Source organism: Chiloscyllium punctatum, chromosome 45, assembly GCF_047496795.1.
Source record: "Chiloscyllium punctatum isolate Juve2018m chromosome 45, sChiPun1.3, whole genome shotgun sequence".
Classification (NCBI taxonomy): Eukaryota; Metazoa; Chordata; class Chondrichthyes; order Orectolobiformes; family Hemiscylliidae; genus Chiloscyllium; species Chiloscyllium punctatum.
This window is the reverse complement of record NC_092783.1, coordinates 41,211,528-41,239,367: the sequence shown is the minus strand read 5'-3', so window position 1 is coordinate 41,239,367 and position 27,840 is coordinate 41,211,528. Positions and strand designations below refer to the sequence as shown.

General features: G+C 38.4%; 1 protein-coding gene across 5 annotated transcripts in view; it reads right to left on the bottom strand.

Moving 5' to 3' along the window:
* The window catches only part of LOC140467305 (copine-8-like), a 594,693-nt gene that overhangs the window by 94,075 nt on the left and 472,778 nt on the right, over nt 1-27,840 (bottom strand). For all 5 annotated transcript variants that reach the window (XM_072563573.1, XM_072563576.1, XM_072563574.1 and 2 more), the window contains one exon: nt 26,815-26,876. In XM_072563573.1, coding sequence (XP_072419674.1) covers nt 26,815-26,876 — 62 coding nt within the window. The remainder of the gene's footprint in view (nt 1-26,814; nt 26,877-27,840) is intronic.

The window sequence follows — 27,840 nt, the reverse complement described above, 5'->3', positions numbered from 1 at the left end:
ATCAGTAAAATGCGACAAAGCAACACGTGCTCAGCAACAACCTGTTCAATGATGGTCAGTTTGTCGTCTACTTAGTTTCTTATCTCATTACAGTTAAATATGGGCAAAACAACTGAACTGCAGTGATGAAATGTGACTTGACTATCCTTGATATCAAGGCTGCTTTTCCCTAGTGGTTCATAAGGAAGCCACAGTAAAACTGGAGCCAATGGGATTAGGAGGCAACTCTCTACTGGATTGACTCAAACCTTGAACAAAGGAAGATGGTTGTGGTAGTTGGAGGTCAACCTACACAGCTTCAAAGCCATCTCTGCAGGAATTTCTCAAGTTACGTCTTAGGCCTAACCATCTTCAGCTGTTTCATCAATAAACAATACCCCAACATAAGATCAAAAATGGGATTGTTTGCTGATGATTACAAAATGTTCAGGACTGCACAGATATTGAAGCAGTCCATGCCCAAATGCTGCAAAACCTGGTTGACATCCAGGCCCGAGCTGACAAGTGGTAAGTAAAATTCAAGTCACACAAGCACCTGGCAATGATCCACTCCAATACTCCATCAATGATCCACTCCAAGCATTGCCTGTTGACATTCAACAGCGTCATCATCCCTGAAACCCCTAATGATCGACATCCAGGAAAAGCAGTCCACTTGATTAGCATTACATCAACAAACATCTATTGCCTCCACCAGTGGTACACAGTAGCTGCAGTGTGTACCATCTATAAGGAAATTCGTAAAGACTCATTAGATAACGCCTTCCAAACCACAATCACTACCATTTAGAAACAAACTTACAGCAAATACATGGGAACATCAGCACCTTCAAGTTCCTCTCTAAGCTGCTCACCATCCTGACTAGGAAATATTTCACTGTTCCTTAACTGTCTCTCAGTCAAGATGCTGATATTTCCTTCCAAACAGCATTGTGGATGTCCCTGCTACAAACAGACTACAATGGTTTAAGATGGCAGCTCAACATCACCTTTTCAAAGACAACTAGAGATGGACAATGAATGCTGGTTGAGCCAGAAAAGTCTACGTCCCCTGGAAGATTAACAATAAAATGTACTAAGACTTGGCCTTTCATTTATTGATTGGTTTTGATCACAGGTATACTTGTGGCTGCAGGATTCCAACTTTGAATTAATTTGTGACAGTCTCAACCATGTTATTGGTAATCCAATATCCTCAAAGTAAAATTGTTCTTCATTGGATACCAAATGAGCACCTTCACCAGAGGAGGTTATAAGGTTTCTAGCGTATTAAACACAAAACAAAACGTATAACTGTGAAAACCTTGTGGAGTTCAGGCAAAGGCACATTGAGATGTTGGTGTACAGGTAGCTATATTTAACACAAGCAAGTGGAAGTGCCAAAATCTGATACAGAGCATCCGACCGCATTCTGCTTAGAAATATCAGCATTTTTGTCATTTTAACAGGCTTGAAGATTCTCTTAAATTTTAAGAAAATTTTGAAAATACAACAAGCATATTGTTTTAATTCTCAGAATTTCCTGGGAGGTTTCAGCACAACTATGATGTAAGCAAGGCACCATATCATTTTTCTCATCAAGGAAATTAGTGCGTAACTGAACAATGTCATAGATTTAAAACCAACAAATTAGGCATATCACAACCCAAATTTATCTGATATCAACATTTCTGAGATTCACCATTCCCTACTGATATGTGCTTTGCATTTCATTGGAAGTCTTGGCAGTCCTGGTGCCCCCAAAATGTTTCAGACTCTAATCATTCCTTCAGATGAACTAATTAATCAGTCTTTACAACTAGGGAATAACAGAGGCTCTGAGAATGATGTATCTGGGCAGGAGATAACATGATTACCCATGTGAGCGACACTGTATTTTTGCTTGTTTTACGTCAGCTTCCAAATTTCAGTTAGGACAAGAGTGTTTACATATACTTTGGGCATAAGTTCCTACCAGTGAGATTGGCACAGAAACCAGTTTAGATTGTGTCACAATTTCTGTGCAAATGTGGTCCAGGAAACTAGGCACCAATATACATAAGTACAAGGAAAGAAACAACAAAATCAAATTTTCACAGAATTGTTTCAGTTCAGGAGGTTGCCATTTAGCCCATTATTTCTGTGCAAACTGTCTGAACGAGCATCATGTCTACATCTTCATCCAACTGTTCACCTATAACACTCCACAGTTTCTGTTTAAATAAATATTGACTGCCCTCTTGAACACTTCAATCGGTGCATTCCAGGCACCACACTTTCAGGCAATTTACTACCAACTCGAACTGCTGGCTGTATGAGTAAGCTTTTTCCTCACATTGCCCTTTCTTCTTTTGAAAATTACTTTAAGTCTGTGCCCTCTGACTCTTGATCTTTTCACTTTCTCCCTGTGTCTTCTGTCCAAACCTCTCCTGGTTTTTAAAACTTCAATTAAATCTTCTCTTAATCTTCTCCTGTCCAAGGAATAAAAACAGAAAATGCTGGAGGAACTCAGCTCTCTGGAGGGAGAAACCATGCTAATGTTTCAAGTCCCGTGAATCTTATGAGAAACTGTAGAAAACCCAAAAAGAATTGTTCCCAAAGTCTCCAATTTAGCTTCATAACTGAATGTTTCTCATTGTTTGAACCATTTTTGTAAACCTCTCCTGCATTCTTTTCAATGTGTTTACATCCTTCCTAAAGTATGCTGTGCTGAACTGTTTACAATGCTCCAGCTGAGATATAACCAGTGTCTTATACAGGTAAATGTTCAGCACAACCTGCCCCAACTTGTACTCTATGCACCTATTCATAAACCCTTGGATATTGCATGTTTTACTTACCACTTTTTGCCACCCCTCCAGCCACCTTTAATAACTTTTGTACATCTACAATCAAAGTCTCTCTGCTCTTGTACACTCTTTAGAATTGTACCATTTCAAATAGTACCAAACCACTTCTCCACATGGAAACTAATCAGTCACTCCACCAATCTGTCAATGTACTTTTGAAGTTCTACAATGGCCTTCTCACTGTTTCTAATGCTTCCAAGCTTTGTATCATGCACAAACCTTGATGTCGTACCCTGCAATCCAAAATCTAGATAATTAATAAGTACGTGTCAGAAAAGTCAAAGCGCAAAAACTGACTCCTGGGGAACTCCACTACAAATCTTACCCCATCCCAAACAAAAATCTATTGACCATTACTTTCTGTTTCCGATCACTCAGCCAAAGTTTTTCCACATCCCCACTGTCTGTTTTATTCCATGAGCTGCAAGTTTTCCACAAGTCTTATGTGTGGCAGTGTATCAAATACATTTTGGATGTTCACCATATCAACAGCATTTACCCTCATCAACGATCTCAACCACATCTTCAATCATTTTCTTTTCTTTGTTCCACATTGTGCTGTCCTGTTGTGTCTACCTGTGTCTGAAAATCAGTCTGCTGTTTTTCTGTGCCCAATATTCCTAACTCAGAAACTCTTAGCTAATGAGATTTATTTAAACTATGATGTTCCAATAAATTCAGGATCTCAGAAACGTGTTAGTGGAGCTGAAATAGATGTTGCAAGGCTTCAATTCCATTATGGGGATCAGATCATTCTTGGACAGTTACCTTATCCAAGTACATATTTGACATTTGCAATATCTTGTGTATTGTTTGATTTTAGATTGTAGTAGAGTCTTTATTTTAATGATTTTATTCAATATATTCAGGACTCAAAATCCTATTTGAAGGCTTAGGTACAATAACTGATGGTTCAAAATACAACTATCACAAATCTTTCTTGAGCTCAAATCTATAGATATAAAAATAACACTTCAAATTAAATTATTTAATGGATACAAGTTCTACAAGAATCATATTTCATGGTTCCAACATTTATAAGGTTGCACCATTTGAGCAGGAGCAGGCAATATGAACAAGAAATGTTTTTATTTGTCACAAATAAATTATTTGGATCTGGAGAATATAGTAAGATTTCAAAATTTGCCAATTGCACTAAATTTAAAAGAGGGTTAAGCAGTTAGGATGATATGAATTGTCTGCAATAGGTCAAAGACACACAAGCTGAAGGGGCAAACATGAAGCAGATGGAATTGAATACAGAAAAGTGTGAGGTTATACCTTTGAGCAGAAGAAGGAGTGGGAGGCAATCTAAAATTAATACCACAAGTGTGCAGGAACAGAGTGAGCATGGGAAGCATGTTTCAAAATAGCAGGACATGGCAAACAAGTTATAAAAAAAACGTGAATGCTGGAAATCAGAAACAAAACCAGAAATTGCTGGAAAAGCGCAGCAGGTCAGGAGCATCTGTGGAGAGAAAGCAGTTAACATTTCGGGTCCAGTGACCGAAACCCTTCTGATTTTGTTCATGGAAAGAAAGTGTTTTGCATGGAACCTAGGCTTCATGAATTGAGTACAACAGGAGAGAATTATGCTGAACCTTTAGAAGGCCATTAGGCCCCAACTAGAATATTACATCCAGTAATTCTGGTCATCATACGTGAGGAAGAATGTGAAGAACCTTGAGAAGGAGCAGTAGAGATTAACCAGGAATGGGAGATTTTAGTTACAGGAGTGAAATTTAATACAGAAGGTCAGAACACTGCATCAGTTCATTTTGAGAAGGTCCAATGAGTTAAATACCAATTAGGCATCTTAATAAGGAGCAGCAGGCTTTCTGCATTATTGGAGACCTTGCAGACCAACAGCTGTTAGCCAATCAGACCTCAGCAGGTTTTCATTTCTCAGCAGGGAACTGGTAGCTGGTGGTAGTACTCCACCCACCAAAGGGCCAAGTTCAATGATGGAACCAGCCACAGCTGATTGATAGTAGAAGGGATGGTTGTAGAAGGGGGACTCCAAGGGATTACAGGGCATCAGCAAGAGGGCAACAGCAGAGAGTCTGGTACTCAGCAATCCCACTTTTCCCCATGCTGGATTCCTCAATCAGGCACATGGAAAGTTGAATTGTCAGCCATGACTGAAGACGATCTTTTGACAAGCTTAAAATAGAATATGGAAAATATAACTTTTATCTTGTCAGCTTTGAAATAACTTTACAGAGGTCGGTATTGCATTACTAAGTCACCCTTTATTTATAAGTGGAGAATCCTTGACACTGATCCAGCTCTCAGAATGTCAGGATGTTTGACATTCCCGTTCTTTTTTTTCCAGGGACAGTCCCCTTCAAGGAGGAGAGTCCTTGCACGTGCACACACTCACACTGATCCTACTCTCAAAAGGAAAACACCCGAGTGGCCAGTGACAAGCAATGCCCTTCACAAAAGGCAATGCTATGTGAGACACTCCTGTTCTTTTTTTTATTTATTTAACCCCCACACTACCGCCTAACTGCGGCAGTGCTTATTTTTTCCCCAGCACCCATGGTGTGTGTGTGCAGGTGTGAGACACAGTGAGAGACACAAGGTGCACGAATCTTTATTCAAATTCCACCACCAGGAAGATAGGAAAACACCCGAGTGGCCAGTGACAAGCACTGCCCTTCTCATCAAAGGGCAATGCTGTGTGATCAAAACAGTGAAGGGGAGGGCAGGGACTAAATCAAAATAGAGTTGGAGAGGGAAATAATGCACTCCACTCCCTGCGGTGACATTCCCGTTCTTTTTTTTTCTTTTTTTTCTTTTCTTTTTCTTTTTTTTTTCCACCACCAGGAGGATATGAAAAACACCCGAGTGGCCAGTGACAAGCACTGCCCTTCACATCAAAGGGCAACATTCCCGTTCTTATCTACCAGCCAGGTCTCCCTGATTGGTCCAGATTAGCAGGCCCAAGCAGGGAACTCATATTCTATGATGTCAACCTAGCTAACCTCATTACATTCACTACAAGTTTCTTGATTGTTTTCTTGGCTCCAAACTGGTTTAAATAGTGTGGAATAAAACTCAACAAATACAATTAGGTAGAGATTAACTGTCTCTATGAATTTGAAGAGAGGTTAACTCTTGTAAACGACAAGGTGAAGGTCACACAGTCACACATCAAATCCTCCTAGCACAGGCCCCGATGAGGGGACTCGGCTGCACTTTGAGACTGCTCCGAATCAACACTGCTCCACATTTCTTCCAGGATCTTCCAGCACCGGCAACACAAAAAGGCACCTCATATTATCCGTTGGGGAACTCTGCACTACGGTAGAACAGAGGTTGCGGCTGACAGGACATGTCTCCTTCTTACAGCAATATCTGCCATATGATAAAGTTAGCAGGTCCAGTCTGTGACCATTAATGACTGAATGATGAACAGTTGAGTGGATAATTGAGTGAATGGATACGATGAGTGTGGTGAGTAGGTGGAGAGGGTAATGTGGATGAGATGGGTGGCTAGGTTGGATGGGGAATTGGGAATGGAAGTTGATCAAATCTTGTCAGGGATTTACTTTGATTAGGTTGGTTCAGATCAGGTGATTGAGGGCATCATTGGGCTGGATTTGGGGACTGGGTGTTGATGGTTAAATGGGATAATTTGGGGTCAGCCTCACTCCCCTGCTGCCTCTGTAAATTCCTGGGCTCCACCCCTAATCACCCAGTTTCAGCCCTAATTCTCTGTCACTGGCTTTGGTGACAACACTCACTGTCCAACGGCCTTGCTTCTTTCCGTCTTGCAAACTGCTGCCACTTAACATACTCCCGCAATCACAGACTGGTTCTTTCTGGCTGCAGCTTGTGATTGCATCAGCAACTTCCTCACGATTGCATTCCATTCTGTTTACAACTTGGGGATGGTTTAGCTCAGTTGGATGGACAGCTGTTGATTGTGCAGTGTGATAACAACAGCACCAGTTCAATGCCTATACCATCTGAGGTTACCATGAATGTCTGCTTTTCAACCTCATCTTAGGAATGGTCACCTCAGGTTAAACTCACCTTCAGTCATCTCTTGTTAATGAAGGAGTGACCCTCTGGGAATTATAGCAACTTTGCCTATTTACAGTAATGGCTTTTCTCTGGTTAGTCATAACGGTGAGTGATTTTTTACTGGGTGATTTGGAAATATTATGCTGCCACTGTGTATGACCTGGCAGATGGTGGATCTCAGTGCCTTCCACCATTCCACTATCTTGTATGTAGCCTGGCGGGACAAAATTTCAAATGGGAAATCCTCTTGGGTGGCGAGGAACATCACAATGAAATTCACGGCACAGAAAGAGGTCATTTGATTCATTGAATAAATGCTCACCTCCCCTCCACCCCTAAGAGCATCTAACCTGTCCCACTCCCCTACATGATCATTGCAAACTTATTTCCTTCAACCTCAATCCCATTTCCATTTGAAATCAATGATTGTTTCTATGTCCACAATAAACTATTGGGAACATGACAACAGTATTGCTTACATGATTGTCAAAGTTCTTTGTTATTTATTAAGAATAGTAAAATTGTGTGTGCTTTGAGTATGTGCTAGTATCTAACCATAAACAAGGAAAATGTCTCTATCCTGTATTAAACAACATTAATATTTTTATTACTCTCTTACATTAACTTACTTCTAAACTCAGAATCATTCTCTGTTCATGTTAACCAGCTGATGAAATGAAACGTGGCACATTTACTTTCAACTGGACATGTAGAGTAAGTGGCTATTGGGTGAGGTACTCGAATGAAGTGATAACCATAGAGTCATTTGATGAGTGTGAATCTTAATTACCACTTTCTTGCTCTGATAGCTTTCACTAGTGACACAACAAGTGAACTCTACTGCTGTCTCAAATCAATTAAAAATATTTATGGCATCAGTCAGAATAAAATAGTTTAATTGTCATGGGTGCATGGAAGCCAAGGAAGGCAATTTAGAATATATCTAAGTGGAAGCAAATGTAACTACTGTTACTGTTGTGATTGGAGGAGAGGAGGAAAAGCATGGCATTTAGGACTGTACACTGTATGGGCAACATTGAGAGTGAGAAAGGATGAATCGTAATTTGGTGACACTAGTCAAATCATTAAACCTTCTTCAGTATTGCTGCCAGAGTTTGGTCCAATAACAGGCTATGTGCTTTGGCACCCATCACTTATCAATCAGAAGGCAGATCTCCTTATTTCTCCTTGACATATTGCACTCATCAGCAAATTTCTAAGAATACTTTTGTACCTTTGGAATATTTTATATGACACAGGTGAGGACTACTAAATGGTTGAAATGGAAATACGCCAGTTAGATGATAACTTACAGTTAATTGCCTAGTTTGTTTAAATTTAAACCAGATAAATATGAATCTGCTTATTTTAAGTTTAAACATACTTGGCAGTTAACTGTTGATCATCATCTAACTGGTGCAATATCAAAAGCAATGGCTCAATGAATCACAGTCCACTTGCCACTAAACAACACTCTCTTCTCATGCAATATAAATGTTACTTTCCCTTTACAGAGGTTGAATACGCTGGGGCTGTTTTCCCTGGAGTGTCAAATGTTGAGGGGTGAACATATAGAGGTTTATAAAATCATGAGGGGCATGGATAGGATTACTAGACAAAGTCTTTTCCATGGGGTGGGGGAGTCCAAAACGAGAGGACGTAGATTTAGGGTGAGAGGAGAAAGATATAAAAGCGACCTAAGGGGCAACTTTTTCATGCAGAGGGTGGTGCGTGTATGGATAGAGCTACCAGAGGAAGTGGTTGAGGCTGGTACAACTACAACATTTAAAAGGCATCAGGATGGGTATATGATTAGGAAGGATTTAGAGGGATATGGCCAAGTGCTGGCAAATGCGACTAGATTAGGTTGGGATATCTGGTCGGCATGGACGAGTTGGAATGAAGAGTCTGTTTCCATGCTGTACAACACAATGACTCTCTGACTCATTGCTGGTCTTGTGAATGTAAAATTGAATGCTTTGACAAAATAAGTACTTTTTCAGCAATGTTTCAGTTCAGCACTAATGAATGATATAATGCCTGAGGGAATATCAAGTTAAACAGTAACAGTGCCTGTGGCGTTACATCACAGGGTCATAACAGGCATGACTGATTATCAGAGAATGTACAGCAAAACCTGCATTAAATATAAGGAGGGTAAAGTACTGGTAAATGTAAACGCTACTTTCACAGATCAGTCAAACTTTCAAGCACTGCAGCATGTTTTGTGATGGTATGTAATATTCTCTGTAGATATCTTAAACAAGGAAATTGTTTTTCAGCTGGATTCAGTCAATGCAGAGCATTTAGGGGAACGCTGATGACAAATGTTCCCATGAAAATGTCATTGTTGTGCACAGCCAGTCCTTTTTAGTGTATGATCCTTTAATTTTGTTTTGTGCAGCTGTGCACACAAAGTATCTGTTATAGAGCAAACCCCGCAGGGAGAACTTTCAGGCTGCAAGGAGGCTGTTCACCATGGAGCTTTGTACAAACATTTTTGTGGAAACCTATAACTCTATTCAGCAGTCAGACCACCTGGAAAACATGCACAAACTCCCAGAGCAATATTACACTTATACAACTAGAGAAACCAAATGATCTCTGGAAAATTTTGTTCATGAAATATCATTAGCACTGCTAAAGATAAACTCTAGCAGTGAAGTTTAATCCTACAGGAGCAATCCAAATAATTTTGTTGAAATGAATCTCATCATTAATCCATGCAAATATTTTCCTCAGTCTTTTCTTGTGGAATAACAAATTGCATCTATAAATGCATCTGGTTTCAAGCAATTATTATGATCATAGCATTTATAAATTAACAATAAACAATCTGACTTAGATAGTGGACTACTAGTTAACAGATGCACAATTCTGCAATCACTGTTGTGTGTGGTGGACATTGCAGTTATATAACATTATCCTCTGTAGCACTATATTCTGCTCATTAAGGAATGATCACTTGTAATTAGATTTCTTGCGCGATATTCCCAGTGCTCATTGAAATTGCTTAATTCCTCCTCGTTCCCACTTGCCCCACATTATTGAATCATTCGTTTTCATCTCAGCCCACTCCAATGCTGCAGTTAATGATTCAGATCAAGCCATGTCAAATTTCTCAGTTCTTTTGAGAAACATGCACAGCAAATCACCTGGTCTGCAGATAAAAGGCTCACAATTACAAGGCTCACAATTATTTAGATTCAGAGGGTTTGGATTATTTTAAAATAAGATGTAAGCTGCAAAAGCAAAATATTGAGAAACTCATACACTTATTTAAAAAAGTATTGGCTAAAAGAAAAGCATAAATGCTGTAGCCAAACAAACTGGATTGAGCCATTGTTTGGTACAATCATTGAAAGAATAGCTCGCACCAGGCACAGAGCCAGAAAGCAGCTACATTATTGGTAATTTCATACTAATTTTCAGCTCCAGATGATTTATGATGAGACATTCTGCGCAGGAAGATGTGAGGGGTAAATATTAAATAATTGTGAATCAAAATATTGAAGAGCTTTACCTTACATTTTCAAACAGAAAACATGACAGTAAAGTAATGGTGAAGGTAGAGTGTTCCCAAACCAAAGTGAAAAAAAAACCAAGTTATGAGACTGTCCCATTTCTTTCACAGGATTATCTTTAAGAAATGGCACAGTCACAGGCTGTTTGAGACATTCATCTATACATTATGCTTCATTCAGCTACTGTGTTAGCAAATTCAACACTCTCACTAAAATACAATAAAGAACTGCAGATGCTGGTGATCTGAAACAAAAACAGAAATTGCTGATGAAACACAGGTCTGACAGCATTTGTGAAGAGGAAGCAGAGTCAATGTTTCAAGTGCAGTGACTCTTCATCAGAGAATCAGCAATTTCTGAATTTTTGTCCCACATTCTTCCTATCATTTGTGAGAAGATGCTTCTTTTAAACTAACGGTTGGACTCTTTGGTGATTATTTTATGTTGATGGCATTCAGTGATGTTCTGCCACACAAAGTGAAACAATCTTTCCACGTCAACTCAATCAAAGCTTTTCCTTATTTTGAAGACCTCTATAAGATCATTCCTCAGCCTTTGTTTTGCAAGAGGGAAGGAAAGAGATTTCAGGGACAGGTGATTGAATTATCAATGAGGAACATGTCATAGATAAAAAGCAGTATTCCACTCCAGGTAGAACATTGATGCAATTAAAAATGGCCCACACTCCAGAAAGTCCAGCATGGTTGCTCTGACCATATATTTGTGACCCACATTAAGGAATGTTTATGCCTGGGATTCCTCCATTTCCATGAACAAACAATTCCAAATTCTTTCTTAACCACATTGCTTACCCACTGAGCCACTTGCTGCTTCATATGGTTTTGGGTGATCAAGTTGGCTAGTGATATGTTATTAGGACCTGACCAGCAAAATTGCCCATAAGTCCTCCAGCAGCAACTCTGGGGTTGAAGGTCCACCATCTTCTGTTTCCCTCTAATGAGTTAAAATCTCTCCTTTAGATTTCTGTTTGCTGTTGTTGAGCAGTTATTTCCAGTAAATTGAAATACAAAACCTTTTCTCTATTCCACACGAAAGCACTGCTGGGAAACTTAGAGAAATCAGTGGGATGCAGACAGAACTGGCTGTGACCCATTGAGACATGGCTAGCAATGATGCTGTGACAGAAACATTCGTCTCCAAAACACAATTTATGAATTTGAAAATCTTCACATCTCCTGGAATATGCTAGAGGCATCAGATATCCATAAAGAAAAGTTCAGCTTATTTACAAATGTTGTCCATTGTCGTTATGAAATTGCATTTGTCTAATATGCAAGGATAAACATTTTCAGTGCTTACAGTATCTGTATTGTTTAACCACTTAATTTGGAGTGAGAACAGGTAGTTTTAATCATTTTGTGGTCTATTCTAATGACACTATGCTGGGCTATCTTGCTCAACAACATAACTTTCATAACTTCCATTCCAATTTTCATAATATACTTGGCAACGTTACAATATTTCCATGATGTTTATGTGGGCTACTTCAGGACAAGCTGGCAATTTATGATAAATGTGGAAGGACTTAGGGAATATGGAGAAAACAACAACATCAGCAACTAATGGGGAATGGTTTACAAGGGTAGGAGGGAGAGACGATGTTTAAGTTAGAGTGGGCTTGTTCAGGAATGAAATTGGAAAGCACATTTGACACAAAAGGTAGGAGAAATCTATAACTCTATTCCCAAACAAGCTGTGGGCTTTCATGACATGATTTTGTCAAAATATCAAAAAGGCAAGTGAATGGCATTAAGTGAAAGTCTGTCATAGATTACTTGAAAAGAGGAGTAGGATTGTGGGCTGGCTAAACTGTTCTTCTTTCTAAAGTTTCTAATAACTAAACCTTTAAGTTATTTAAAGGAGAATTAATTTTTAAGTGATATATCTTGTCATATTTTATAACTTTGCAACCTTTAGTTTAGGGGGTTCAAGCAGCATCCATGTTTGATCAAGAGTTTCCACCAGTTGTTCTGAGCAATTCTCATAACTTTAACAGTTGTTGAGAAATATGGAGCAACAGAACAGTTGCAGCACTAAAGGCAGTCATTTGGCCATCAAACCTGTGTTGGCTTCCTGCAAGAGCAATTTAGCTACCTCCCCAGCCATACTCCCACCATCCCCCTCACATCCCTGAAATTAGTTTTCCTTCAGGTGTTTATCAAATAAAGTCACAACAGAATCTGCCTTCATTACACATTCAGGCAATACGTTTCAGATCATAACCATCTGCTGCATAAAAAGGTTTCTCTCACGTTGCCTTGGGCTTTTTCTCGATAATCAATTTAAATTTGTATTCCTTGGTTCTCAGCCCTTAAACTTTTCTCGATCCACACTCTCTTTATCTCCCATGATTCTGAATGCTACTAGAGTGGCACAGTGGCTCAGCGGTTAGCACTGCTGCCTCATAGTACCAGAGACACGGGTTCAATCCTAGCCTTGGGTGACTGTCTGTGTGGAGTTTGCACATTCTTCCGGTGTCTGTGTGGTCCTGTGTGATTTCCTCCAATGATGTGCATATTAGGTGGATTGGCCATGTTACGTTGCCCTGCTGTGTCCTGGGATGAATTAACCAGCGTAAATGCAGGTTTATGGGGATGGATGGGGGTTCTGGGTCTGGGTGGACAGCCTTCAGAAGGTCATTGCTAACTTGATAAGCTGAATGGCCTCTATCTGCACTGTACGGCTTCTAGATCAACAGATAACCTTTTAACCACTCAAAATGTTTCCTTCTCCAAGGGAAACAACTTTTTTCAATTATCTGTGGGACTGAATTCCCTCCTCGAAACATTCTCACTGCTTCATTGCACCCACTATACAGACTTTATGTTCTTCCTCAAAGTGCAGTGTACAGATCTGAAAACAATCCTATAGTTGAGGCCAAACCAATATTATAAAGGTTCATAGAACATAGAACATAGAAGAATACAGCGCAGTACAGGCCCTTCGGCCCTCGATGTTGCGCCGATCAAAGCCCACCTAACCTACACTAACCCACTATCCTCCATATACCTATCCAATGCCCGCTTAAATGCCCATAAAGAAGGAGAGTCCACTACTGCTACTGGCAGGGCATTCCATGAACTTACGACTCGCTGAGTGAAGAACCTACCCCTAACATCAGTCCTATATCTACCCCCCCTTAATTTAAAGCTATGCCCCCTTGTAATAGCTGACTCCATACGTGGAAAAAGGTTCTCACTGTCAACCCTATCTAACCCCCTAATCATCTTGTACACCTCTATCAAGTCACCCCTAAACCTTCTTTTCTCCAATGAAAACAACCCCAAGTGCCTCAGCCTTTCCTCATAGGATCTTCCTACCATTCCAGGCAACATCCTGGTAAACTTCCTCTGCACCCACTTCCAGTGCCTCCACATCCTTCCTATAGTATGGCGACCAAAACTGCACACAATATTCCAGATGCGGCCGCACCAGAGTCTTATACAACTGCAGCATGACCTCAGGACTCCGGAACTCAATTCCTCTACCAATAAAAGCCAGTACGCCATATGCCTTCTTCACTGCACTATTTACCTGGTGGCAACTTTCAGAGATCTGTGTACATGGACACCAAGATCCCTCTGCTCTTCCACACTACCAAGTAGTCTACCATTAGCCCAGTAATCCATCTTTTTATTACTCTTACCAAAGTGAATCACCTCACACTTAGCTACATTGAACTCCATTTGCCACCTTTCTGCCCAGCTCTGCAGCTTCTCTATATCCCGCTGTAACCTGCCATATCCTTCCTCACTGTCTACAACTCCTCCGACTTTCGTATCATCCGCAAACTTGCTCACCCAACCTTCTAACCCATCCTCCAGGTCATTTATAAAAATGACAAACAGCAATGGTCCCAAAACAGATCCTTGCGGAACACCGCTAGTGACGGCACTCCAAGATGAACCTTTGCCATCAACTACTACCCTCTGTCTTCTTCCAGCCAGCCAATTCCTAATCCAAACCTCCAACTCACCCTCAATGCCATATCTCTGTATTTTCTGCAGTAGCCTACCATGGGGGACCTTATCAAACGCCTTACTAAAATCCATATATACCACATCTACCACTTTCCCCTCATCTACCTCCTTAGTCACCTTCTCAAAGAATTCAATAAGGTTCAATTCATTATCAGCATTCTTGAGCTGGTGTGGGAATGGAACCTGTGCTATTAGCATCACTCTGTATTGCAAACCAGCCAACCCTACGGTTCCCTGAGACCATGACAACTTTAAATAAAGTGGGGCCATGCTTAATAATGTGGAGAATGAAATGCATAGATAAAGTACATGGAAATGAAGAAGCATAAATAAACTTATACTGTGCCATCTACTTATTTAACTTTAAATTTTAAAACAACAGTTTTAAACAAAAATGGATGCACCATCAGTTTGCGATTTTATTTTAAAATGACAGTGCCCTCATTTTTGGTAACAATTAAGCAATGATTTATTGAACTACCATGGGCTAATTCATTACTCATACACTGACACATTCTTGCAATTTATAATGTAGGATTCTACTTCTGAATCATATTCTGCTAGTAAAATGCCGAATTTTCAATTCAGTGAGGATCTCAGGTGAAACTGATCTCAGGTGTTTCACCAGTGTGTTACAATCAGATATGTTGTGTGCATTCCAATGAGATTACTCATTGAACCACTTTAGATTTTGAAATCACACCCAATAAGAAGGGAACAAATATAATCACAGCAGAATATCTGAAACTTTAGTATAATGCACAGAAATTATCTCATTATCTGAATCAGGCTTGGTCTTCTCTGTTTAATTATATGGTTGTACATAAATACAATGGGATTAGCTAACTGACATGAACATGGAACAGGTCTTTTCTGAAAACTTTGGACACTTGTTAAGCTTAATGTCCTTTTTGTTTCGACACATTTCCACATTCCAATTTCATTAAAATACAATCTCCTGATGTGCTTTGCCTCCAGCAGTGTATGTTACCTAATGTAGCTATGAGATGTTATCCCCGGTAACATAAGAGCATAATTAATGTGCTGTTGAAAAATCCAATAGACATTTATTACAGCTTTAATTATATACAAACATTATATTTCATAGACACTAAATGTCTGGGCCAATATGAAAGCTCATAAGTTACAACAGAACATTAACTGTCCTGCTACTCCCCTCCATCTTCACCCTATCCCTTATCAATTGTAGCTTTTAGTCTACGTGATGCTGGTTTTTAAGGACACAGGTTATTAATGGTTTTCAGATCTTCTCTTGCCTTACACCATCAACATGGTATGTGACATTAACAATGTGAAAAATCTGAATTTTGTTAACTCTGTTTCTCCACAGATGCTGCCAGACTTAGCAAGTTTCTCCAGCATTCTTTGTTTTTATCTCATTCGCCTAAGGCCTGAAAAGAGTTGCCAATGAGGTAGTGGATGAAGTGATGTTAATTTTCCAAAATTATCTTGATTCAGGAAAAGTTCCTTTGGAACAGAATGTAGTAAATATAACCCCTTCTATTCAAAAATGCGGAACCAGAAGTTAGGAATATGTAGGTAGTTAGACGACACTAGTTGTGGGGAAGGTGTTAGAATCACTGGTAAGTTTATAGCTGCACACTTATAAAACCACAAAGTAATTGGGAAGAGTCAGAACAATTTCATCAGGGAGAGATCATATTTACTGAATTTACTGGTGTTCTTTGAATGAGCACATGTTCTGTGGATAAATCTAAGCATGCAGACATAGTTTATCTGGATTTCCATGAGGTTCCAAAATAAAGTATTTAATAAGGTAACGTAAAAGGTTATTATGAAAACTAAAAGATCATGCTGTACAGGGTTACATATTAGCATGGAGCAATGATAGACTAGCTGCTAGAAAACCTGTTTAAAAATGGATATTTATCCAATAAGCAGGATATGATTCTGCAGAGGTTGTGCTGTGGCTTCAATCTTTTACAACTTTGTATTGATGACCTAGATGAATGGAGCTAATGTATAGTAGCTGAATTCACAGGTAACAACAATGTACCTGGAAAGTATGTTGAGAGGTAGACATAAGAATGTTGCAGACAGAGATAGATGGGCTGAATGAGTGGTCAAAATCTGGCAGATAGAGCATTATGTGGGAAGTTCTTGTTGGCAGGAATAAAAAAAACTTAAAACATGAATGACTGTAGAATTCCAAGGTACACCGAATTTTGGTGTTCTTGTGCATGAGTCCCAAAGAGTTAGCATGCAGGTATGGTATATCATCAAAAGGACTAATGGCATGCTACCCTTTATTAATAATGATATTGGTAAGGCCACATCTTAAATACTGTGTGCAATGCTGGACTTCTTAAAGGAAGGATGTAAATGTATCATTGTGGCTGTTCAGAGGAGGTTACAAGATTAATAAGTAGAATGAGCAGACTGATTTACGAGAGTAAATTGGACAAGTTGAAGTTGTTTTCACCAGAGTTTAGAACAGTGAGGGGTGAATTGATTAAAGAGTACAGGTCCTGAACAGTCTTGCAAGGGCAGATGCAGAAAGAATGTTTCCTCTTGTGGGTCAGTTCAGAACTCTAGGCACTGTTTTAAAATTAAAGGTTGCCCTTTTCAGCGAGAGATGGAGAGAATTTATTTTTCCCAAAGAGTTATGCAACATTGGTACTTTGGGAAGCAGAGGCAGCATTATTGTATATTTTTAAGACAGAAGTGGACAGATTCTTGTTATGCAGAGGAATCGAGAGTTACTGGGGGTAGATGGGAATGTAGAACTCTCAACACAACAGATCAGCCATGATCTTAGTAAATACAGCTGCAGTCTCGAGGAGGCAAAATGTCTACATCCTATTTCATACATTTTTATACAATCGGACAATGTCATAATAGCATTATGATACCTGTCTTAGGATTAATACATAAGTTATTGAATTTGGAATTACAATTCTTTTTTACGTGGATGACCGCATCCCATTGAGAGGCCTAATACATCCAGGACAAAATCCAACAGATCTATAAAAGTGACACACTCAAAAGAAAATTAAGATCAGGGAGTAAAGCAGGGAGGTAATTTTAAAGACATCCTCCAGAACCTTAAGTACACACAGTTGAAAATGTAAAATGACCTTTCAAAGGATACAGTGAAATAAAGGTAGATTGCTACAACTCAAATGATAGCACTCATACAGGCACAGCAAGTGATTGACCTCATTTCATGCTATAATTTTTATGATTATAGCAGCAGCTACTGATTTACTGAAATTTTGGGAGCAATCATTGCAAATTCCTACATTAGGCATTATTGTCTCAGTGGGTAGAAGTTATCAAAAACAAATATTCTCATGCTGTGGCTGAACACTTAGCAGTTTTATTTCTTACTGTGTGCCTTTCTGTGCCAAACACACTGTCAGTTCTGAGGAATGGAATACTTTATCTGTTGTTTTTTTATCAAGCCCTACTAGACCAGGCACGGCACAACCAACATCATTCTTCCAAATTAATAGAAGTGCTGTGTGGTGTGGGCCAATATGTCTGTGCAGGTAGAGTGACAAGCTTTATTGAACAAAGTCAAAAGGAAAAAAAGCTAACATTGAGCATGAAATGGAGAACAAATGCAAGTGGCAAATAAGGAACCCGAGCAATCTGCAACTAAACATATGAATATTAGTGTATGTCGTGTTGCTCTGAGTGGTGCTATGTGAACCAAGGTTCTCCAGCCCCCATATGTCTTAGACGGTTTTGTGCATAAAACAATTCACATATGTTCAATATGGCTTGTGTTGTGGCCAAGCAATTTCAGCAGCAGGACTGCACTCTGCCAATTGATAAAGTTTGCTGTATAAATATCAATTGTCTGTCTCAGAAACAGGCATTTGGCTCTTTACAATAGCAAACCGGGAACATAATGAGTTTGAAGTCCACTTCTCAGGAATAGACTGTCCTGAATGCAGTGGGGGATAGGACTACTGAATCCAGAATAGGGGACAAACTTGCAACATCTATGGAAACCCCTGAGGCCATTTCCAAAATGTTACCTTTAATGCTTTCCTGAATGTGAAACAGCAAGGTGTAGTCCTGAAAACTGTTAATTGCCTCCATCCCAATCACCTCCCTCTCCTCTTGATCATATCCTCTCCACTACATCCCCAACACACTGAAGGTTCTACTTCAGGCACACTGCCAGGGGTGCAGCCTACATATGTTATCTTTTGGAAACCTGAATGGAAGACATTGTCAGATCATCAGTAATAATACGCTGATGAGGCGAGAGTCCCATTTCTGAAGAACGTTAGACCTCTACAGTCCAAAATGCACTCCCAACATGTCATAACCTATTTAAAGCCTAAAAATGTACCAATATTAGTTTCTACCTCTTGTGGTTTTGCCCAGACCAATGACTGGTAACTGAAGGCATATCTTGCAGACTGGCAAGGGCAAGGTGTTTGATTTCCAGGATACATCAATTCCAGAAGGTCTGGTAGAGTGTTTTGATTGCTTATTGAAAAAGACCATACAGAAACTTTTCAAATCTTTATTTATTTAGTGTGTGATATTGACAGACTATTTATTTGAATCTATTTAAATACAGTTAAGGGGTGATTTGGGTAAATGAGTAAAATGCTTGCATCTTTACATTGAAGGAAAAAACTAACATTTTTAGGTCTTTATATACCTCCTATAAAGTAAAAAACATTACAAACTCTAATTTCATTCAAGAATGTGGCATAGGTAGCGGATGGTTCATTATATTGGGAAAACCAAATAATTCAGTTAGGGACTGCATTACATGTTGGAAAACATTTAAAATAACATGTAAAGATTGTATCTCTTTATTTTCTCATATTATTGAATGTGAAATGAGATAGGAAAAAGGCTGTTTTAAGAAACAAAGATTGTGGGAAGTATTACTGCATTTTTAAAAGCAAGCTAGTTGTTACTTATTATAAGCATTGTTTACACTGTTGTTTATTGAAGCATTCAGGGGGCAGAGAGGTGGGGGTGGGGAGAAGTCTAGTTGCAGATGAGCTGGAGCCAAGAAGTGTGCATGAATAGAAATTCGGCCAGCAACAAGTAGCTGATTGGTCTGTGAAACAGGTGAGCTCACTGACAAACCCTATATGCTTGATTCCCAGGCAGATTATGGGTGTGAATGCTTGATCAGAAGCCATTAGATCTCTGCAAGGCAAGGAACTATTCTTCCCTCTTCAGTGGAAAAAAAACTTCAACCCTGAAGAAAGCAATTTTAATTGTCTTCATCAGTTGCTACAAGCTATGGTTTTTAACTAATAAGTCAGAGACTTTAAAAATATAAACCCATCGCTCTATGCCTTCTGCAAGAAAGTGAAAGGACATAGAGAAGGTAGAGTGAGAAGCAAGTCCAGAAACGCCAAAAGGACCATCTCAGTGTACCCGGTGGACAAAGATCGTTAAACTGTCTCCTCAGTCTTTCCTTCCACCCCAACATATTTATTTTTATGTCTGTCTGTCATATTCAGAAGATTTTGATAAGGGGATAGTTTTAATTAGTAGAGTTATATATTGACAGTTCATAATTGTTTAAACAAACGATTCCACCAAACTCTCACCAGAAAGGAAATATATAAAGATGGCATTAGATTTTCATTTGTGTTTGAAACTTAACAAGGAATACATTTCTCTGCAATTTAGTGATTCGGTTGCCAATTCAATATTCAGTCCATGTTGATTTAAATGCGTTCGAAACAGGAAAAGTCTTAAAATCTTGTTGTATGCTTCTTTGAGTTGGCCACTGGAAATTCATATCTCCTTTGAAAAGCTGTCAGTTCCGACATGATTGCAATGATCACACTTTAAATTTGCACCAAATAGGTCTGAAGCTTCGACAAAGAAAAATACAAGCACCTGCTCCCTTGACTACTTTAGTTGATGAGGCATCTGATACAGTCAGGCAAATAAAGCCCAGCTGCTTTTATAGTGTCAATAGGATACACTGTCTTGTTTCTAAGGCTTTCTTTTCATAACTGAAGTGATTATCAATGCTTGGCAGGGCTTTAAAAGCCACAGAATACATCACAGTCAGGGAGTATGTTCACAGTTTGACTGAAAGAGATGATTAAAGAGATTTTATGTCTTTGTGGCATAGTTAATGAACAGCTATCTGATTTGAATGATCATCTAAGAGAATTTAAGTTTGTTTCAAATTAGTCTGAATTTTTAAACATATTTAAAGATTATGTTTTTTAGTTTCAGATTATGTATTTTTGTTTACAGTTATGTTTATTGTTGTTTCAATAACCAAGCAACAATGAACCTCAGAAGCTGGAAATCTGAAATGAAAACAGAAACAGCTACAGAATCTCAGCAGGTTTGGCAGCATCTGTGGAGTGAAAGCAGAATCAATGGTTCAGGTCCAGTGGATCTTCTGCAAAATAGTTTGAAATGAACCCAAAATGTTGTCTCAGCTTTCTCTCTACAAATGCTACCAGACCTGCTGCATTTCCCCAAAGATTCCTGTTTCTATTCCTTGTTTCAATGTCCATATCAAAGGATTGCCATTGCTATTACGTTGCTATTGCTCCAGAGGAACTGCCCATAGTGGATACTGGAGGAGTGGCAATGGAGGATTACATGGGGCCATGGATGTGGCATCGGAGTATGACGGGGCATGGATGGAGGATCGAAGGGGTATGGGGTGTGGCTGGATGAGATTGAGGTTGAGAGAGTGGTGGATGAGGATTAGGGAAGAATAAGGAACAGGAACCTGGGCTGATAAAAACATTGGTCAGATTTTGCATTCAGGTGTGACTCTGATTTACAAAAGTCTGTAGACTTTCTTTGGGCTTCTTTACATTTCAGCACTATGTCTTCTAGAGGGAATTTAGGATTTGCGAAAATCCTATATAACCCTAGGCATTCAAATTGAAAGATTCTTGGTGAGCAACATGGAGTCTAAACCAGGATGCATTTGTTTAAACATTTAAGTCAATGTGAAATCATGGACAGAAAACATAATAAAGCAGTGAATTTGATTAAGAAAGAAAGATGTAAGAGACAAAAAGTAACCTTTTAAAAATCTCCAACAGTTAATTAAAAACAGCAGGAATGAATTTTCAAACTTGTGAATTGTAAATGTCACTGGCACGAGATGTTACAGTAATTAATACTTAACATATTGCTAAAATTTTACTTGCATTAGAGTAAGTAAACCTAACATTTTGTGGTGAGTTTACTGGGAATTTTCTTTATTTTTCATACATTCATGGGACATGGATATCTTTGCTGGACCAACATACTCTTTAGAAGGTGGTGGTGAGCTGCTTTCTTGAACTGTTGAAATCCATGTGTTGTAGATACGCTCCCAAAGCTGTTCAGAATTCCATGAGTTTGACCCAGTGACACTGAAGGAATGGCAATTTTTTTTGAAGTTAGGAATGTATGTGGCTTGGAGGGGAGCAGATTTTACCCTCTTGTTGGCTCTCACCACCTGCTGCAGACCCAGTCTAGCAGCTATGTTACTTAGGTCTCAGTCAGTTTGATCAGTAGTAGTGCTACGGAGCCGTTCTTGCTGAGGGACTTTGAAGTCGCACATTCAATGCTCCTTCCTACTGGTATAACATAGATGAGTACTGACTCAGCAATACTTTGGGTAAAGTGTGGTAAGGGGGCGAGGGGGCTTCCTTGCCTCGATTAAGGTTTCTACCATGAAAATTTATGGGGTACAGAGTACATGTTGAGGACATCCAGGGAAATTCCCTCCTGACTGTATTCCCTGTTTTAGTGCAGCATTGAGTCTCAAGAAACCTCAGTCTGTATGCAAGCAGTTCACTGCAGTAAGCTCAAATCCCTTTTAGGGCTCTTGTGATACAATTGTAGTGTCCCTACCCCTGGACCAGGAGGCTTGGGTTCAAGTCTCATCTTCTTCAGAAGTGTGTAATAACATCTGTGAACAGGTTATTTGGAAAATATCTATCACAATGCTGCCACCTTTGGTGGATCTGTCCTGCCAGGACCTTTGTGTTGTGTTATGTTGAATTGTTAATATGTCAGTATAACTATCAGATATGCTCATGACATCAGCACTGCATCAGAGCATATGACCAGAGGGTATGAAAATTTCATACTTTATCTGAGCTCAAATCACTGGTCGCAAAATTTGAAGCATGCTGTTCTGTTGTAAATTTGCAAGCTATTATGAGTCCAGACACTTACATATTTGAGGAATGTAATATTTGTACAGACTAATGAGTTGTAATAAGTGTTTGGTAGATTTTTCAATAGCACAATATCCATATCCAATTTCTTACAGGAGATATCACAATCATTGCCACACAGGTAAAATATCTTGATCGAGGCAAACTCACAGCAAGTATTACAGATCATACTCCAAGATGATGAAGGTGGTCTCTGTAGCACTGTCTCTAAGTTAATGATGCTGTCAGCATGACTGTATCAAGTTGTTGCTTGACTTTCTATGGACAGCTCTCCAAGCTTTGGCATAAAACCACGGATATTAGTAAGGAGGACTTTATAGGGTTGACAGGCTAGGCTTGACGTTGGTTTTTGGGTCAATGCTGTACTATCTGTATAATTTCCATAAAATATAGGACCAGAGCATAGCTATTCAGCCCATTGAATCTGCTCTGTCATTCAATGTATCTTTGCTGGTCTAAAATCTTCAACTCACTTTCTTGCTTTTTTTCCCCAAAGCCTTTGATCTCCTAACTGTATCCATAAGCATTAGCCTGAGCTGCTGGATTATTAATACTGACAATAACACTTATGCCAATGCCTCCCTTTGATAGCACTGTCAATGATAACTTCCATCACATTAATAAAATTGAACTTTGATTGTCTCACCATTATTTTTACCACAATCTCTGACTATTTTATATAGCTTCAGCAAAGTACAAAAAAAACACATTAATGACATTACTCAGTGTCTGGATTGTTTAGTCAAGTGATACTGATTGTAAAATATTCCTTTTACTGTTCAATTTATGCACTGTAGGAAGTCTCATTATTGTTGAGTAGTTTCCTGTGGTCATGAAATTACTTAAATAGTTCTGCAAAGTTAACACCTTGATTGAAAATTTGCATTCATACAACTTAAAGATGTTTTTAAAACTGGGATATCCTTCGTAACTCTCAAGTAAAGCATCTACTCTGTGTAATTTTGTCTGCTTAATTTACATAAAAACTCAGAGGTCATAATTTGTAGCAGCAGGAAATCTGTTGTGCCTGTAATTACTTAGATCTGCCCTTGCGTGTTGAGGATTCTAGATTTTTTTTACAGTGGATTAGTGAAAGTAACTGATAACAGTGCTGCAAGGCAAAATAGGCAGCTGGGACCAGCACCAGCAATGTGTGTCTCCTTTACAAATGATATTGAAGGATTAAGAAATTAACAGGAGAAGCCATGAGAAGGAAATGTATGCTACACTGGGTGAATTTAGGAATAGAAAGAAACAAAGAGGGAAAGTGAATCTGGATTGAGAAAGAGACAGAAAGAAAAAGGTCATCCATTTCACTAAAAAAAAACTTCCATTTTTAAATTTGTCACAATGGAAACCTGAAGGAATGAGATTCCACAGTTAATGGTTAACTTTCGGTGCCAGAGTGGTTAACTGCCAAAAATAAACTTACCATATAGTATAAAGGAAACTGAAATACAAGATTTAACTCTCTGCTGTTAATGAAAGGTGGACAGGGAGTTGATGTCCCAGTGATAATATTACTGGACTGTTAATCCAGAGGTGCAGGTAATAGACCGAGTTTGAATCCCACCACCTCAAACGGTAGAATTTGAATTCAGTAAAAAGAATGGAATTAAAAGTCTAATGATGACCATGAATCTATTTCCAATTGTTGGAAAAACCATGTGTTTTACTAATGCCCATAAAGTGCTATCCTTAGTGTATATGTGATTCAGATCAATAGTATTATGGCTGACCCTTAACTGCTCTCCAGGCAATTAAGGGTGGGTAATAAATGCTGGCCTAGCCAGTGATGCCCTCATCATGTGAATAAATGAAAAAAAATCCACCATGCAAACAAAGCAACTATGTGTCACTCAAAGAATTTCAATGTTGAGCTGGACAGCACGAAACTGTTTTGTACAATTAATGGCATTGGAACAGTAATGCTTAGATGCATCTGCTCTTACATAAAGTTGTAGTAGCACTTACGTATAAGTAATGGTGAGTAACATTAGTGTCACCATGATTCTGACAGCAAAATATGGGCTAGCAGTTCAATTTGCTATCTAATGCACTTACCAATAAGGTTTGGTACATCTCACACATTCTCAATTTCTTAGAAATTATAACACACAAAGGACTATCTGAATTTTTTTTAAAAGGACCTCCTTTTCATATCCATGCACAATTTTGTTTGTGTCTCATGCATCAGTTTCTTCTGATGGTAGTACATTCCACAGTTTTTGAATTCTTCTTTTGTTTATTCACTCATTAACAGGAGTAGGATGTCAACAGCCAGGCTAGCATTTATTGTCCATCCCTAATTACCCAGAGGGCAGTTGGGAGCCAACCATATTGCTGAAATCATATGTAAGCAGTTTCCTTCCCTTAATGACATTTGTAAACCAGATGGGTTTCTGACAATCAACAACAGATTCACAGTCATCATTAGAATCTTAACTCCAGTTTTTTATAGTTGCATTCAAATTCCACCATCTGCCATTGTGGGATTCGAACCCAGATCTCCGGACCATTACTCGGATCTCTGGATTAATAATTCACCAATAATACCACTAGGCCATCACCTTCCTTTTTTCCAGTCTCTTCTTTTGAATTTCTAATGGTAATCTGATATTTTGAATATTCCCTCAATTACAAGGCTACCAATACAGCAGAAACAATACATCATTTTTCATTCACACAAAATCACTTTTGATCTTGAAAATCTTTACGAGATTACTGTTCAAAAATGTATTATATTTCTACCTTTATTTCAGAACTATAATTTTTCACTGCTTGTCTCCTTTTCATAATACTCTTCTACATCATAAGCCAACATGTCAGATACATTTTCTCATACATGGTTCAGATTATGCTTATCTAAACTTTTAAGTGTTATATAAATGTCTTTATTAATAATTGCTAAATATTAAAAGAAAATAAGCAATTCCAAATTTAAATTCCCACTTAAATATATTTAACGTTGTCTTTGTTGATAAATGATTATTTCCGTCATTGAATGTTTTCATCACAACCATTTATTTTTCTGCAGAAAGATATTTGGATTTAAAAAAAAACTAGATTTATAATTCACATTCTCTGGCAGTTGCAGTGTGATTGAAAACCAAATACTTCGGGAGTCCAAGATTACAGTAATGCCAGTATGTGCAACAATGCTAAATCCAAAAAATATTAATTGAGATGAATAGCTAATTAATCTATTGATCTAGTGGTATTATTTTTCAACCAACCCCTAAATCACAAACAAGGTTAGGCTATAGCCACCTGGCTAGGCAGACCCCCTTAGTTCAATATCTCAACAAATATCTCAACAAAATTGTGTACTTCTACTTTGTTGAAGTATTGTGCATTAAAAACCTGTAGTGGAGCTTGAAACTATGACCTGTGATTCTTAGAAGATAGGAGCAGGTGTAGGCCATTCAACCCCTCAAGTCTGGTCTGCCATCCAATATGATCATGGCTGATTGTTGAGCTCAATACCCTGATCCCACCCTCCCCTCATATCCCTGAATCCCTTTAGCTACAAGAGCTATATCTACCTCCTTCTTGAAAACAATGTTTTGGCTTCGACCACTTTCTGCGGTAATGCATTTCACTGGTTCACCAATCTCTGTGTGAAAATATTTCTGATCTCACTCCTGAAAGTTTCACCCTTCATTCTTAAATAATGACTCCTGGTTTTGGACCCCCTCACCATCGTGAAAAAGCTTCCCGCATCTAACTTGTCTACTCCTGTTAGTATTTTAAATGTTTCTGTGAGATCGACCCTCATTCTTCAAGCCCAACTGATTACAATCCTAAGCAACTCAATCTTGCCTCGTATGTCAATTCTGCCATCTCAGAAATCAATTTGGTTACGGAAAAGTGCTAGAAATGAATCAGGATGACATTGTATAAACCTAAGAATGTATCAATGCACACCTAAATATAAACCAAACTGAGACATATTTATCATTATTCATATTTCTTTATTTATTTGAATATATTAACTAATTTCTGTAGTGTCCATGCAACCAACCTTGTCTGTGCAAAAAACCAAAACTTCAAACATATCTACACAGGTTCACCCCCTATTAAGATACTACATGTTATTGAGCATCACAGCCCATGCATCACATTATATTCTTCTGAGTCTTCTTCCTCCAGGAACATAAATCAATTTGGCAAGAAAAAAAGATTTTGACCAACTATAGTATTACATTGCAGCTGTATCCAACTAATTTTAAAATTTACTCACCCTCCTTTAATATAATCGAGGAATGTATGCTCAGATTCAACTGTGAAAGATAATAATGTAACCTAGAGGGAAAGGAAAAATATGGTGAACTGAAAGAAGACAAGGATGTCTTGTGAAAAAGTTGGCACAATTGCTTATCATCGAAAAGTTTACCCAAATTGATAGCATAAAAAGCTTTCGCATAAAATAAATACATGCTTATTTATAAGATAGGTGGTAATTCAAATTGAGTTTCAGAACAGGTTTTGTGGAGGTTTTTTTTGGGCCGTTCACCTATACAAAATCCATATATTAAGCACATATATTAAGCACTTAATCTGCAGTTGCATTGCTCTGCAACACAGTTATGTCTTTGCACTCAAATAACTAATACAATAAAAGTTAGGCACCTATTTCTGAACGTTAATAACTATTGCATTATGCTAAACAATTGACAAAACCTGCAGTATAAATGGTGGCTCGTCAATCCACAGTGACTGGATAAGTTCTTTTAAAGAGTTATCCAATTTATCTTACTCCCCTGATTTTACCCCTTAGTACTGCAAGTTTTTAGGTTTTGAATTAAAATAGAATTTTTACTATTGAATACTATTCATTATCAAATACTATTGTTTTCACCATCCTTTTTGTTGGTATATTTGAGATAATCATTGTTTGCTTGATTACAAATAATATCTTCATCTTCTCCATGAATTTTTGTGAATCATTTTGAATCCACATCCTCTGGTTACCAATCTTACTGCCTGTGGAAAACATTTCTTCTGATCTATATTATCAAAATCCCTCTTAATTTTGAACTTCTCCATAAAATCTCCCCTTAATCTTTTCTGGTTATCCCCATGTAAATTAAAATCGGAACAGATACCTTCTAACCTGTTTCATGACAAATGATCAAATAATGGGAATGTTATGTTTCCATAGACGGAAACAGGGAATCTTGAATCATTCACAACAGTTAATTTTCAGATATCTCAGAATGACTTAAAGTGAAAGAAATATGACAAATGTAGATTTATCTTTATTGTT